The sequence below is a fragment of the Chiroxiphia lanceolata genome, chromosome 5 (assembly GCF_009829145.1).
Source record: "Chiroxiphia lanceolata isolate bChiLan1 chromosome 5, bChiLan1.pri, whole genome shotgun sequence".
Classification (NCBI taxonomy): Eukaryota; Metazoa; Chordata; class Aves; order Passeriformes; family Pipridae; genus Chiroxiphia; species Chiroxiphia lanceolata.
The window spans coordinates 65,127,015-65,143,292 of record NC_045641.1 but is presented as its reverse complement, the minus strand read 5'-3'; the positions used below and the strand labels follow the sequence as shown (position 1 = coordinate 65,143,292).

Here is a 16,278-nt window from a genome sequence, read left to right as displayed (position 1 = left end):
GGCGTCTTGTGCTCAGGCTACAGACACACTGCATGTGGCAGTCGTGGCATTTTCTGCTCTGCAAATCAGAGTTCAATGTAGTTGTTATCAGGAAGGTCTGCTCTTCTTATGGTGGTGCCATTCCAAACATCTTATAACCAGGGTTGAAACCAAAATTGTTATGGTTCACACAAGATCCAGAGTCTTCCCTCATTATGGGATCATCTTTTGTGCTTCAGTGTCTTGTTTACAGTTATCTGGCTCTGGGTGCTTTAAAGACTCAATAGCAAAGCCAGTGATCACACTGATGCTTGGGAAGGGTTTTTCTTTGATCAATGTGATGAGACAACAGGAAGATGCTATTTTCAGTCCTAGCAAAGAGTGTGCCTTACAGAGCCTGTGGCTGGTTCACCTCCGGAGAGCAGTAGGAATGCTGTGCCTCAATAAGCCGGAGAAAAAATTCTCATAAACATCTTGTTTGCTCACCGGAGAAGAGAAAACCTGAAATCTTGTGTTAGAGAGAAATAAAAATAAAAAGACTTCTGCAGCTTTTAATACAGAAAAGTGAAATGTCAAAGAATTGTATGCACACTTCTCTTTCTCCTTAGTCATTCAGTGGAAGGTGGAGTAGTTAAGTCTGTGGCGCCTTTAAAATGATTCATTATTTCCATAGAAGCCAATTCATGTTTATCCTTCAAATTGCTCTGCGGACATTAAAATAATGGAGAATTATATTTGCTTTTAATTTTGTTTCCAGACATCTTGGCCTGAACATTTATGATGTGACTTGGAAACTACATCAAATGTTGATTTATAGTTGCTTGTAATTGTGTGAAGATTGAAGATATGTTGGATGCCGCTTATTTTAATTCTTTTTTCCTCCTCACCTCCCCCATCCTTTTGCTTACAGAGTGTTCTTGAGTGTAAGTGGTGAAAGGCCAGCATCTCTGCCTACAGTGCTTTTCCTTGTACAAGCCACAGCAAATAAAGATTTTTTTTTTTTTTTCCCCTAACATGAGACTGAGTGAAATGAATTGTGGTTTGTGTTAGATAATTGGTTTGGTTTGGGGTTTCTTTTTATACTGAAGTTTTGACTGGTTTTGTGTTGCCATGATAATCATCCTTTTTGTAGGGTGGAAAGAACAGTGTTTTTTAGTTAGGCTGGCTGAGTTCAGTCATATGAGAATTATATACAAAATATCAATGAGGAGGGGAAAGACTTTTATTTGCATTAAGGTATCCCTTAAGTGTATGGATGTCAAATCTGCTTCACAGGTGAGTCAACAGAAACAATTCGTAACCTAAATATATCTATCAGGTCTTATGGGTAAAGGAAATTGTTATTCCTATTTTCCTAAATTCATTTCTCCTACACAGTTCTATCTGCTTTTCCCCCTAGCCAGTAAATAGCTATTCTTAGAGTGAGTTTTATGCATAATATAGTTTAACAAAAGAAAATTAATGGGATTTTGTGAAATGTAATAGAAAAGCCCAACAAAGGTTATGCAAATTTTGAAAGTTTATTTTCTAGTCCTGTTACAGAATCCAAAACAAACTATTCAAACCCAAAAATTCTAAGTGTTCTTTAAAATTTGCTAGAATATTGTTTTCATATGACATTTAAGAGTATTCCTTGCAGATAAGTCTCCTGCCCTGACAAAAATTGTCTGTGTGATAGTGGGACATGCTGCTTATGGTTTGGTCCTGCAGTTGCAGCAGTATATGTGCTTCTTGGCACATCAGAGTTTTCTTGTAAATTCCCACCAATGCAAACGTAGATGATTGCACAGTTGGCACTGTGAACTATCCGTGTCTGTCCCCAGCCTCTGATGCATCCTACTGTGATCTGAATATCTTACTTTTTATATGCGTTCTTTGGGAGAAAACCCTTTTTATTTATTTCTGTACATGAAAAGAAGTCCCAAAACACGTTGCAAGCACATTTGGACCCAGTTAGGAATTCCAGGTCGTACCACAGCCTAAACCACTGTTTTTCAGCATTACAAGGAATTAATTTTTCTTCTTATCTTAGTTAAAAGTGAGCATGCTTAGTTGATCTGGATTTGCTTTTTTTTTTTCTCCCAGCCTGTTCGCTTTCTCATCCTCCTGCCCTAGAGCATTTCAGTTTTAGTCACTGCATGACATTGCTTAAATCAGGGATGGAATGAAGTCACAAATTGAACAGTAAGCCAGTCTTCTCCAAAATTCCTGGAAGAGAACTGGATTCACAATTATTGGCATAGATGAGCAAATGAATACTGACCGATGTGCAATTAAATTCACCTTAGCTTAGCTCTTTGTTGTTCTGTTTTATCAAATTAGTTGTTTGTTAGTGTTGATTGCAAACATCTTATTCATGCCACTGTTCCCAAGTATCTGGCCTTTGAGTTGCAATGAGTAAAGTGGTTTGGAAAGAATCCAAATCAGTTCATGCAGAGGTTAGGCACGTAAGAAGAAAACTACTTACAAAGTCTGAGCATGGATTTTATATGCACTTTTACCCTGGAAAAAAAAGACACTGTGCATATATGTGTGTGCAAATGTGTGCATGTACAATTACATCAATCTAAAATTGTCAGCAATTTACTGTCTTGCTTTCACATCATCATATGTCTTTTAAAGTAAATTCCAGGTTTTCTAGCCCTTTAAGGAAAGGCATTTTTATTTACTTTCTGAATAATGGTTTCCAAAGTATATGCAGTTCTTTAGTGTTTTGTAGTAGTGAATCTGAAAAATGAAATATTTTAAAATGTTTTCATGCATTCAATTTGTAACTTTTTTAGAAAATAATACTTTAAATACCTGTAATTTTATCTAGTCAGACTACTCTGGCAGTGCTCTAAATTCACCCTGAGAGATGAAATATTCAAACTGTTTGGAAAAGAAGGTACTTTCCTGTATACAAGTACTGTGCAATTAAATTACAACATATAAACCTTTCCAACTTAGGATGTGTGTAAATGTACTGAAATTGGTGGATTAGAGCAGTGTTTATCCTCTTGTGTTTCTTTCTTCAAGAGGGATTTAAGCTTGGTCTGTTGTTCTTTTACACATGCCCTCATTCTGAGGGTTCTAAGTATTATGAGTAGTTCAGACAATACTCTAACTATCATATACTCAAATTTAAAGCAGCTCAATACAATACAGTGATGTCTTTGAACTCTGTAAAATGTTTTCAGAGTCTTGTGTAATGGAGCATGTCATGCTGCACGTGTTGATGTTCTGTGGTGACCCTGGTTGGGCTGTGCTGACGGGGTTCACGTCTCATTTTCAGTCTTGATGAGGGAAAATCAGTGTGGATCTCCTTACAGGCATGGTGCTGACCTCGCTGGGCGTACTCTCTGCAGGCAGGATGGATGGGTGGATGGCTGCGTGGGTTTGACCATGCACTTGGTCCTGGCATAACTCATCACAGCCTGGTGTTATGATTCAGACAAATCTACTGGGTCCCAGAGTGAAGGCGGGACCACTGAGATACCTGACAAGGCATCCCTCATATGTTAGAGGCCGTGTGGCAGAAAATTCACCATTGAGAAGAGAAGGGCTCTCCCTCTCCCCACTTGGTGCTAATCATGGAGAACAATGCTGGCTGCTTTGCAAAATATTAGTACTGCTGTACAAAATCTGGGCCTCTGCTTATAGCCCACTGAGTCAGACTTGTTTACTTCATTGAAGTATTAATCTCTGTCTCTGATTGGCAGTCAACAACTCCAGGCTCCAGGCTTAATAGAATTTCAAACTGTAGATTATGCAGTTTTGCTGAAAATATGAGGCTTCTATGGCATTTTGAATGACATATTGTCCCTCACTCCCCTTTGGTCTGTTTTTCAGGGCTGAAGTTAAGATAGATAATTAATTCCTCCCATCCCAAGCCTTGTCTTTTAATTTAAGAATTTTCTTTAGCGTCTGCCAGAATCTTCTGCATGCACTCCTGAGAGGTTAAGCAATGAAAGAGCCATTAAATTAAGTTCAGACATTAATTTTTTTCAGTAGGATGAAATAGCACTTCAATATATCAAGCGGCTTCTGGTTTATGTTATTTCATAGCGTGGCAAAGAAATATGAGAAGAAGCAGCTCTTTCTCTGGTTGCATGAGAGGATGGTGAGTGAGGAGGCCTGTCTTCTGGTTCTTCAGTTTACTTCTGTGTTAGCAAGAAGTAGGACACAAGGAGTGGATCAGTGGAGTGAAACATCAATTTGCCAAGGGGGCCTGATGTCCACACTACACAAATGGGGAGGAGTTTAGCTGCGCTCAGCTAATATTTCACTTTCCTCAGAAATACTTTTCTGTTGCCTGTAAAGCATTTTGTGAGAACAAAGCAGTGTCACGCTGTGTTACACTGTTCTTTGTGTTTTGAGGTCCATAAACACTGTCACTGGTGAGTCATTCCTGGATGGGGCTCTGATCACCCTCCTGCTAAGTCTGACCAATTCTCCATATTGTTTGTTTGCCACTCCAAAAAACTCATATGATCTTTTCACAGACATAACTTCACCATTTAGAAATCCATGTATTTTAACTTTCTCTAAGAAATACATGGAAGTAAATTAGTACGAAATCTACTGGAATGATCTCTCTGGCAAACTGCACGTACACCTGCTGGTAAGTCCCAAACAGTAGCAGCAGGCTTAAGCTTATGTGTCAGAAACACAGCAAAGGAAAAATGGTCACTCTTGGAGTGCCTTGAATTAGCAATTCCATGCAGAATTTATGGCAGGTTTTAGTACACCAGCTAGTGAGGCTGAAATGTCACTGCTGCATTGAAATTCCATATGCATCCTGCCTTTCTAGTTGTTCTGCTTCTGTGTGCATCCAGTCTCACTGTTCTTTTAGTAGGTTTTTAAAGATCCTCAGTCTTTTGCAATTGTATCATATAGCTGTCAATTCACAGACTTGACAACTTTCCTGCTTTTGGCAATATCCTCTTTCTCTTATTGCCAATATGGTACCCTACTGCTTCTCACGACAGATGGTAGTTGAAGCTGCTGATTGTGGGGAAGTTCTGGAGAAACTCAAAGATGCATTTACAGATCAACCCTCTTGTGCATGCACTGGAAGCCCAGTGCTACAGCTGTGTTAAATTACCTGTGTGTGTGATGGATGGACTGCACATATAAAGACAGTTTTCCTGGGGCACAGTTGGTTTGTGTTGCATCATTTGCACATCAATTATATCCGTGGTTAGGGTGTGTAAGATCTGCCAGTGATAGGAGCCAGTCCCTGATATTGGCTCTGCTTATACATCCGTTAATAATTCTTCCTAAATGATATATGTAAAGTAGGTATATATTTCAAACCCAAGAGAAAGCAAGGACCATCTGAATTGGTCATACAAGTCTGTAGAGTAACTATTCTCATCATTTCTATCTGAATAAAATAAGGTTTGAAAAATCCACTTTTTACTCCATTTCATATTTGGTATAGCTGCCCAATATGCAATTTCTTGGAGAAGAATGTTGTTGCCACCATACCAGAATACTATAGTTTAGTTGCATGGTGATATTTTAAAGATCTCAGTATATGCCTGGGATTAATTTCGTTCATCCAAACATAAGCATTGAAAGTGAGTTGTTCTAGATGCCTCTGTAGTGAGTAGACAGGCATCTGTCAAGAGAGACTCCTCCCATCGCATCCTAAGCTATGTCTCCAAAATTATTTGTGCAAATAGCCCCTGGCCATTGACTATGTCTCTGTAGGGAGCCTGAACAATTTATTCAGATGGGTTGTCAGCTGCAGATGATGAAAGCTATGAAATCAGATATGATGGAGTTCCAAAGTCTTTGCAGACTGTGAGCATTAGACCTGATGATCAATCTATTCAGCATCATTCTCCTTATTTAAAGAATTATTTCATGTTCTTATTTTTCCACTCTGTGGGTAACCACTTTAACAAAAGTTGTGAAGGGAGTTCACCACAGCTTTAGATAGTGCTCAGCAGGTTGTTCACTTCTGTTGTCTTACATGTGTTATTTTTCTCTTCTTTAGTCTTCTGGTACCAGTATCACAGTGGATATCGCTGTCATGGGAGAAGCACATGGGCTCATCACAGACCTTTTGGCCGATCCTTCACTGCCCCCCAACGTGTGCACATCGCTGAGAACAGTCAGCAACCTGCTTAACACGCAGTTAACCTTCCAGGCCATCCACAAGCCGAGGGTGAATCCTTTGGTGTCCTTCAGTGAGAACTACACCTGCTCCGACTCAGAGGAATGTCCGGAGAAAGGAGAGAAACTGGCCATTCCCAAGGTGAGTACTGGAGCCTGTGCATCGTCTTGTTACTTGGCTCTCCCTAAAGGTACATCACTGGGATTTTTGCTTGTTTGCTTCAGATTAACATCCTGTGCACCAATGACAGTCTACTGGAAAAGGACAGCTAGTCTGTCGTTGGTTTCATAGTAACACAATTCCTGTGTATCCCTCAACTCACAGCCAGGTTTACTTTGGTTCAGGCATGTTTAGAAGATGGTGTTCGACACAGAATAGATCACACAGATGGTGTGCATATTTTCTTGCAGCTGTTGTTTGGAGCTTGGGAGAAGAAATGACAGGGAGAAGAGCAAGCAGAAGCCTTTTATCATTCAGACTCACAGGTCTGCCCCATCACTTCTTACACAGAAATTCTCCTCCCACTCAAAAGATTTGAGCCACTGCATGAGGAGTGACTATCGTTGACAACGAGCATTGGGGAAATAAGCAATAATATGAGGGATCTTTTTGCTCACTTTAAAGGTTGGATTTTGAAATTCTGTATGAATTTCAGTCTCTTCCCTTAGCCAGAAGTGTGAAACCTATAGTAGTCAATGAAAAACTCCCTATTGGTGACCTCCAGGGCTTTGGATCAAGTTTAAAATGTTGCATACCAAACAAACAAAGATTATTGCAGTCATTAGTATGACAACTACTGTGAGCTCATGAGAAGTGGTCTTGAGAAAAAAAAGAAGACTGAACCAAAAAAATCTACTACTGTTTCGACAGATGGCTTTATAAATGCTCAGGAATCTGACAAGAAATAGCCAGTGTTAGCTACTCACGTTTAGCAAGTGAACAGCTAGAGAGAACATATCAGCTTTGAAATAGTTTGAGTTGTATGTTTGTTGCTAATTAGCTGTCCTGCAAGGCCTACATTTCACTTTTGAAACAAAACCAAAATGCTTTTGTACTGCAGTCTCCCTTCTAAAATTAAATATAGGCAGAGTACGTTGCACAGGTAAATGCTTTTATGTTTTTTCAGTTTAAATGGCACAGCCAGCGTTCATTCTGGCATTTCCCAGCATCCAAATTGCAACGCTTGTGATTCTTGGTTTTATTATATTTTAGTGTGATGATAATTGTTACCCTATTTGCCTATGTAGCAGCTGTATGTATGAAATGGATGTTCACGGGTTTTTAACCACATTTTCCAATTTATTTTAGTGAACATGTGTATCATGGCTGCACTCTGGGCTCTGAGGGGAAAAGTTAAGTGGAAGAACACTGCCATCACATGAGCAAACACAGGGAGCAAATACCAATTTGCTGTTGTGCAATACCTAGTGAGGAGAAGACAAATGAATGATGAAGAAATGAGTTAATGCTACAGAGAACTAATTTGACTGGAGTTCACTGACCTAAATGTATTATGGTTCATAAAACTAATTATTTGCAGTCCTTTATTTACCTGTATAAATATAGATTTAGGGTCTTTACCTTAAGCATGTGACACTATTTGGGGTAAGGAAGATAGTATGTTAACATATTTATCTTTAAGTTTGAGCTTCAGAACCACAGTTCTCTTCCATCTCATATTTCTTAACCCTCTGGCAAAGTCCAAGATCTCCATTGTGGAGATATATTTATTTTAGTTCTTAATTATAAACATTTTATGAGAACTACAAGAGAAACATCTTACAAAATTACAACATCTATAACAGCAAATCTGGATCCAAAAAGACTCTTTATCATTATCCCTAATTATCACTGTCTTCAAAAATTAAAAAAAAAAATGTGAGTCCTGTTAGTGGAGAAAAGGAAGAATCAGGTGAAAGAAAAATGCAGGACGGTCAAGAAAAATCTGCTATAAATAATGATGCTTTTTCTATGCTTATCAAGAGACATCATACCCCAGAAAACGAGTTTTATTTCAGTGGGTGACCTTTGGATTGGGGAGATAGAGCAGGAAAAAAATTGGAACTCCTGTCCCTTATTTTTCTTACAGCCTTTCTTGCCTTGAATCTCTGATTCTGAGAATTCATGACAGTTTAAATCATAGAATAGTTGAGGTTGGAAGTGCACCTGGAGATTGTCTAGTCCAGTCCAGGGATCATCTATTCCAGTCCCTCATGCAGGTTTTTCTAGGCTCAACCTCGATCAGGTTGCTCAGGAGGATGTCCAGTTGGTTTTTGAGTATCTCCATGAATTTAAACTTCACAGCCTCTTTGGGCAACCTCTTTCAGTATTCAGTCATCCTCACAGTAAAAAATATTTTCCTGCCTTCAAATGAAATTTCTCGTATTTCAATTTTTGCCCCATTACCTCTTATCCTTTCACTGAGCACCACTGGAAAGAGTCTGACTCCATCTTCTTTACACCCTCCCTTCAGGTATCTGTATGCATTAGTAAGACCCACCCTGAGCTGCCTCTTCTTCCAACTGAGGAATTCCAGCTCTCTCAGGTTTTCCTTTTATGACAGATACTCCAATCCACCTTTGTGGCCCTGCTAATTTGTTTAAGTGCCTTTGACCACATCAGATGTTGAACCTCTGTGGCTATGGGGCTGTGGGTGTAGACCTTTTTTAAAATTTGAAACAGGGAGAATGGTCCAGACCCTGCAAGCATTTAAAACATTGGCTGTGTTGATTTGAGGAGAATGAAGGCACCCCAATACCTGGGAGAATCCAGATTTACGGTACCTCACTAGTTGTTGTCAGGCAGAATTAATCAAATGGAAGTGGTTTTTCTTCTGCACCTTTGAAGGGTTTGTAAGCTGATATAAACTCTCAGCAACTGATTTCTCCTCAGCGCTTACGGAGAAGTTTGCCCCCAGGACTGCTGAGACGAGTGTCCTCAACTTGGACCACAACAACATCAGCCACAGGATTACCTACCCTGGAGCCAGCTCCAGTGAGAAGGGATCGCAGTGCCAGCATCAAACCCCATGAATCATCTTCATCCAGGTTACAAATTACCTCCTCTCTCTTTTATGTTTCTGTTTGTGCAGATTTCTTTGATTCTGTGTGATGATGTCCCTCGTTCAAAAATGCTGGCTGTGAAGTGTGTTAAAACTACTTCTTCGTGTTTCTTTAAGTTGGGTTGCCAAAGAAACAGCTTCCCCAAGTTTAGTCAGATTGTGCCAAAATTATTCGTGTTATTGGGAAGTAAAATAAATTTAAAAAAAATCTATTTATGCTAACAAAGTTCAGAAGTGCAAAATAAGATTGGAAGAAAGGCAAAATATCTGGTTGAATTCTTCTTGATATGCAGCAGTTTCCTGCGTGGGTATTGCCCAGCCAAGAAAAAATTTTAATAAGTAACCCAACCATTTCTAAGAACACACCTAGTGATGTGGTTCTGTCACTAAACCAGTTCATAAAACACTCCTCCATTCTTCTCAGGGCCTGATCCCTGAGCCAGTATCATAAAATACATGGTCCTCTCATGGAATGGAGAAAGAGAAGTTGTGTCTGCTCAGCTGCTTGCAGCCAGCGGATGACTTGTTTAGGGCATTTGCAGAGGTCTGAGGGCTTTCAGACCTATGTACCTCACATTTTGGGTTTTCCATGCTACCATAAAACCTGAGTTGAGCTGCTTTTAACCCTCCGCAGGATCTGTGGCAGATAATCCAGTAGCAGACAGTGAAGGAAGAAGTTGAATGGATGTTAAGCCTTGTGCAAAGAGCTCTTGTCTGTGACAAGAAAGGCTTGGCTCCCAGGCACTGTTAACTGTGATCATGTTGTGTAACTATTTCAAGAGGATTTCCTCCTTTCTAGCTCCCTGAATATTCTTCTGTTCTAGTCAGAGAGGAGCAGAGCCTTCAAAAGTAGGGTGGAGGGCAGTCAGTTGTGGTGCAACCCTGAGAGAATACAGTTCAGGTCCTCTCCCCAACCTCAGCAAGGGTTATCATCTTGGAGCTGGAGGAGAGAATGTGGAGACATGCTTTGCTCTGGGGAAAGAAAGATCAGAACCAAAGCACCAAATTCAATAAGAGCATTTAGAGTCATGTTATCAGAAGACTCACATGCTTTTCTGAAATTCAAAATTTGGTACCAGTAGCAGAGTAAATATAGGACCTGAGAGGGCCTGAGAACACCAGTGTTGGCTGTTAAATATCTTGGGTGAACACAGCTCCAGAGAGCTGCATTCTTCCAAGGTCAGCCTTTCCTCCAGATGCATAAACCATTCCCACAGAGGAGACCCTCATGCAGGGCATTGAGGTGCTCAAGGCAGCCTGCAAAATGCACTGCAAGAAAAACACGTGGCTGGCCAAAATTCCCTTTGTGAGGAGTCCCAGCTATCTCAGTAAAAGCTAGACCCAAATGGAAATGCTCTTCACTCACCGACCTGTGGTTCCCAGGGTGTATTTGATTTATGCTGTTGATCCCAGTCTCACGTAGTATGTAAGCATCCCAAGATGGGAATCAGAGGGAGAAGGAGAGCAATTAAATATTATTGTTGGTCCTTTCCTACAGTTGTTATATAACTCTGCACGATGAGCCAACTAAGCAGGCTATCAATTCTTCCTATGTTTAATGTCGCCAATTGTATAATTATAGCTCTGTCAAGCCTCCCAGCCTACTGTTTGTAGTACTTCTCTTACAGTAGGAGAAACAATGTGTATTCCAGAAAGGGAAAAAATGGATCCTATAAGTCTAGCTTTAAAAGTTTTGGCAGACCAAGAGAGATTTTCTTTCAAGGAGAAGAATTTTGAACTGAAGAGAAAAAAAGTCTTGATTATCTGCCACTTCCCCTGTACCAAACCAAATTCAAACACTCCACAGGTCACAGAGAAGTGTTTCACAGGTTGAAGGGGTAGGAGAGAGGCTGATACTGGGATTTCCCTGTGGCAGATGTCACAGTTACAAAATTTGCAACTTGTTCCTCACAGCCTGGAACATCATCTCTAGATTTCTATAGTCACAAATTTGCAAAAATTCCCCTTAAATCTCTGTTTGAGATTAGTAATCTTGTATTCTTCCAACCCTATGTCAATAAACTGGTAAGACATGGTCCTCTTATGGAAAAAATAATAGAACTTCTACATTCTCTCCCTCAGTCACTTCTATATCCAGTGGTTCTCCCTTAGGAAGTCAAAGAATGTGGTTGGGGGATTTTTGGGGTTTTTCTTGAACTTTACAGTGGGCCAGTGTGTGATATTCTTCATGTTAACTAAAAACCAAAATAAAACCATAAAACAAAACAAACAAAGAAAATTTTTAAAAACCCATCTGGAATCTTTCTTTGTCTCATTTCATCACAGATTATAGGAATTTGGGCCAATGAAGTCAGCCAGCAATTATTTTGTAGGTAGTACGTCTCTTCCAAAACAATATGTTTGCAGAGGTGTAACACAGTGTTACGTGGTTTTTTTTTCTTTCAGAGTGCTTATTTTTTCTTTCAAGTTTTTTTCAAGGTCAGCTGGAGCTAGACTGCTTTAAAAGTCTGTCTTCTGGCTTGCGTGTCACCTCATCACTTGCATGTGAGGCTGTGAGGGGGAACGTGGAGCCTGAGATGCCCGTTGGATCTGTCCTTGGGCTCACAGGCCTTGCTTCGTAAGAACCAGTGCTGCATCCCTGCAAGCAGCTGAAATGTGATGAGTGGCATTTGGGAAAACAATTATAAATACAGTTTTATCACTGTACAGAAGAATTTTGGTAGAGAGTTCTAGCCTGAAGGCTGAAAGCGTTGGCCCATGCTGTTGTAGGGGACAAGCATTTGTTCCACACCCAGAGACAAATGCCCCCTATTTTCCCTCAGTATGTTTCTCTTGGACCGATGTCTTCAGGGTGTGTCAGTAGGATTTTTTTGGGAATGCAGGTGGCTAGAGTGTGAAGGGGCACACCAGGAACCATGGCCATGCAGGGTGCTTCTGGACCTCCCCGGTCCCCTGAGGAACTCCTCCACTGCCCTAAGGGTTGGTGGGTATCTGCTGTGGCACCAGCAGCAGAGGATGCTGGGCTTTTAGTGACACTGAGAACTTGAGTCATTTCTGGCTCTTTTAAGGAGATGTTAAAAGAGAATATAAATTTAACTTATTTCAAGTCAACTTTTGAACCTCTGTGTACTGTCAGAACAATATAAAGAAGGCATCTGTATAAATAAAGTGAATAGGCCTCAGCAGCAAAGGAAGCCCAGCTTTTGGAGTGTCTGCATTGTAAATATTTTTGCTGAACACGGTACTGAGCACCTCACAAACTGCAGTTCAGCCAGCCCATAGATGTTGTTTTCCTTGTCAGATTTTATGCTACCCCAGTATCACATATTTCTTGCTGCAGCTCCTAACTTCTTAAGATCTGCCATTGAGGCTTTTTCCTGTGTCAAATTGTACTTGTTTGTGCTCTGGTTTTGCAGCCCAGACTCCTGGAACAGCTCAATTCTGATGACAATCACAAAGAGCAGATCCTTCTCCACCTCCTATGCCATGTCTTCTACCAACCACCTGAATGCCAAAAGGCAGAGCCGGCAAGGTGAGTGGGCATCCATGACTCTGTCGGGCTCACTTAGCTGCTCCCCATGACTAGCAAGTGCAGCTGCTTTTGTTCTTTGTCCAATCTGCTTCTTTTCTTATTTTTCATCAATATAATATGGTTATTTCCTGTATTTAAGAAAAAACAACACATCGTCTTAAAATACTGTAGCTCATAGTGATGCCATTGTAAATGTTTTGACTTTTTGATTTGTAGAGGTTAGTCATGACATGATGCAGCAAGTGTGATACAAAACTGTGTTGTGTGTTGTGATTTATATCCATGTAATTCCCTTGACTTCAACAGGGCTGAGAACAGAGTGTTTTCTGTAACATTTATGACATTAACTGTCTGTGCATATTGTCTGACTGAGATTTCCTGAAGCACAACGTGCATAATGCCATTTTCAGCTGTAAGCAGCAACTGACCCATCTTATGCAAACATATCCAAGACAAAACCTTTGTAACTCTATCTCTGTATATTTATTTATGAGAAAGTAGGGGTAGTTCTTATTGATATTTAGAGATGAGAAATATGGGGCTTTTCACTCTGCTTTTTGAGACTCTAAAAAAACCCCCATTACTCCTGTTTTAACTAGAGAAAGAAATTGAGAAGGTGACTTCGTAATTGATAATTAAGTGTTTGATATGACAGCCATGAAACAGCCTTAATCCACAGTAATGGGGTTCTCCTCCCTGTACAAATGCAGGATAATATAATGTTTGCTCATGCTTTAACTTGTAATTCAAAATTATCACAAGGCCTCCCTTTTTTATATCAGCCTGGGTTTTTTCCAAACATGGAATAATGTTGAGATAATGTTACTCAGAGATACTGGCCACCCAGCTTTCAGGTGGAAATTGATACATGCCTGAGGTCTGACATTGAAAAAGTCAGAGAATCCCAACTTAGACACGGGTTTGAAGATACGGCTGCACAATTATTTTGCATATCTAGCACTGTCACATCTCATCTCCTTTTCAAACTGAAGAGAACTGTACAACATCTCTTCTTGTACAGCAGCTGCTTTGTGTTATCACAGGGAAGACTAAGTAACACAGTATTATCTTAAAAGGTAATAGGCACGTAGGCAATTGAATAAAATTAAACCTGGAAAATAATGGAGATACAGTACCAAGAATCCAGGAATTTGTTGTTAAACAAAACAAATATTACACTTAGACTTGTTATTTTCAGAGATTACCCAGTGAATTGAAAGGGATAGGGTGTATAATATTTTGTATTTGAAAACAACACGTACCAACCCCATCAGTCAGTTTTACATATAGTAAATTCTGCTTTCAGAAAGCATTAATAGCATCTCTATTGCCCAAGTACGTGAGCACCCACATGATGAAGGGGGATCTCCATTCCACCACAAGCAATTCCTAGGGGTATTGATGGAGAGGAATAAAAGTTTTGTGTCAACATTTTGTGTAGAAGATTGATATTTCAATGTTTTAGGCTGTTTATAATTATGCATTTTTAGTTATGATTTGTTTTCGTGTTCCAACTAAATAATTATTTCCATTTGCCATAGTTAATACTATTTAGACTTTTATATATTAGCTCCATTGGCAAGATACAATAATTATTAGTAGAAGTTGATCTAGCTAAATCTGTAAATCTGTTAATTTATAAAATGTGTCTTTAATTATGCATGAAAACAGCTGCTAGTTATATCTATTTTCACAAAAAAAATCAAGTGTTTTCATATGTCATTTCACATCATGTTGAAGTCACTGTTTTATATCTTCAACACTGCACATATGAAGTAGTTCTGGAGTACCTAAGCAGATGGATGTACTTAAGAAATTCTCTTTGTATTTTTATTCTTCTCTTATCTTGACTGTTCAGAATTCCTTGCTGTAGCAAGACACGTTTACTGTCACGTTTGCCAGTAATGGTTAAATGTTTGATTATTGAAAATAGGTTTACATTTTTCTTGTAAATTTATTTATTTATTTGTGGTCACCTAACCTGGAAAACTACTCTTTAAACAAACAAATAAGCAAAAAAAACCCCAAAACACACACAACGAAAAATATGTCAGGAGACAGGAGCCCAGACTGGCAGTAGAAAGGCAGCTGTGATTAGAAACATTATTTTGAGAATGGCTGTTTAAATTCCCAGGACTTGTTTTAACTGTTGAAAGATCACCATATGTATTGTATCTTCCATATCATATCCTCTAAGGGTCATGAATATTACCTGGTAACATGTAGCTCAAAAATAGATAATAATCCAACTCAATCTTCTGCACATCCAACAGACTGCCAAATGTTTTTAAAGACATATTTTTTTTGGATGGAAAGCCGATATCTCAATGAATTCATAAATGTGAAACAGAGGTTTTCTGTATCTTAAAGCAATTTCCCTGTGTCATGGCCATCTGATAACATTTTAATTGCTCTGAAGGCTGTAGTTTTCTGATCTCAAGACAAGCATAATTTCCTACTTTCAGTCACTGAATTAAGAGAGTAATACATGCCACATGTTTGCTGAAGAAATACCCTAATCAAAACTGAGGAGATGTTAGATATCTCCAAGTTACAGCTCCATAACTGTCAGAATTTTTTTTTTAACTCTTGGATTGTCAAAAATAAATCATATTTTAGCCTCATATCACAGAAAGTTGCTATCAGGAAAAAACACTGGAACTGCATACATATATCCTGCAAGGTTAGTATTTCATAAACTGAGAATAAGGCAACATATTGCCTTATTCTAAAATAATTTTTGTGTCTGGAATACATTTAGATAGTGGGCACAATTCAAACATAAAACCAGTTCAAGTTCCTAAGATCTCTCTATCATTTGGCTTTGAAGATGAATGTGGTAAATTAACTGGGACTGAGTTCCTACAAACTTTAGAACAGGAGGTAACTCAATTTATGTGCATTTCCTTTCAAGATAGATTAAGTTTGCCCCTCTATGCTTTGATTGGAATTTTGTCTGAGACTAGACAAATGTAAAGTGGATTCAAAAAGAGGGCGGCACTTTGTTTCAAGCTCTGGATCAGCTGATGCATTTCATCTTTGCAGTGGTGCTTAGACAGAATAAGGGTCAGAGAGAACTACATCTCAGTAGTGCTCACACATGGATATTGGCAGTTCCTGATACTCTAGCTCAGGAGTAACAATACCACGTGGTACAGGTAATGGTTACAAGTTCCCTTAGTGAGCAACAGATATTGAAAACTAAACTCAAGCTGCACAAGGCCAAGGCCAAAATCTGCGAGGAATGCAGAAATGGCACCAGAGGTGCAGTGTTTTATGTGATGGATGACCACTAAAAATTGGTTTTTTGGTTTATTCCTAGTCTTCAAACATGTAAAAATCCAAATTTTCTGGGAATGTATGTAAGCTGTTCTTGTCTTGGCTTTACAGATGGAGACAGCAAAACAAAGATGGATCTGGCATCTACAGATGGGTCTGGGAACTTTGGAGTTTGGTGTCTCTGTCAGTAGAACATGTTGATACCAATAGTCACGCCACTAACACATGCTCTTCATTTCATGCCTGCCAGTTAGTGCATCCTGCTCAAGGGAAAATATGCTTTGTATTTTGAGCCAGGTCTTCAGCAGGTAGAAGTGGCTGATACTAATGGAATTTCATCTCCCCGTGACAGCCCTGGAC

The 16,278-nt window shown here is 39.4% G+C and overlaps 1 protein-coding gene across 2 annotated transcripts in view; it reads left to right on the top strand.

Annotated features, from left to right (window-relative positions):
• PDE3A (phosphodiesterase 3A) overlaps window positions 1-16,278 on the top strand; it is a 242,609-nt gene that overhangs the window by 189,393 nt on the left and 36,938 nt on the right. For both annotated transcript variants that reach the window (XM_032688570.1, XM_032688571.1), the window contains 3 exons: window positions 5,966-6,226; window positions 8,978-9,132; window positions 12,524-12,639. In XM_032688570.1, coding sequence (XP_032544461.1) covers window positions 5,966-6,226; window positions 8,978-9,132; window positions 12,524-12,639 — 532 coding nt within the window. The remainder of the gene's footprint in view (window positions 1-5,965; window positions 6,227-8,977; window positions 9,133-12,523; window positions 12,640-16,278) is intronic.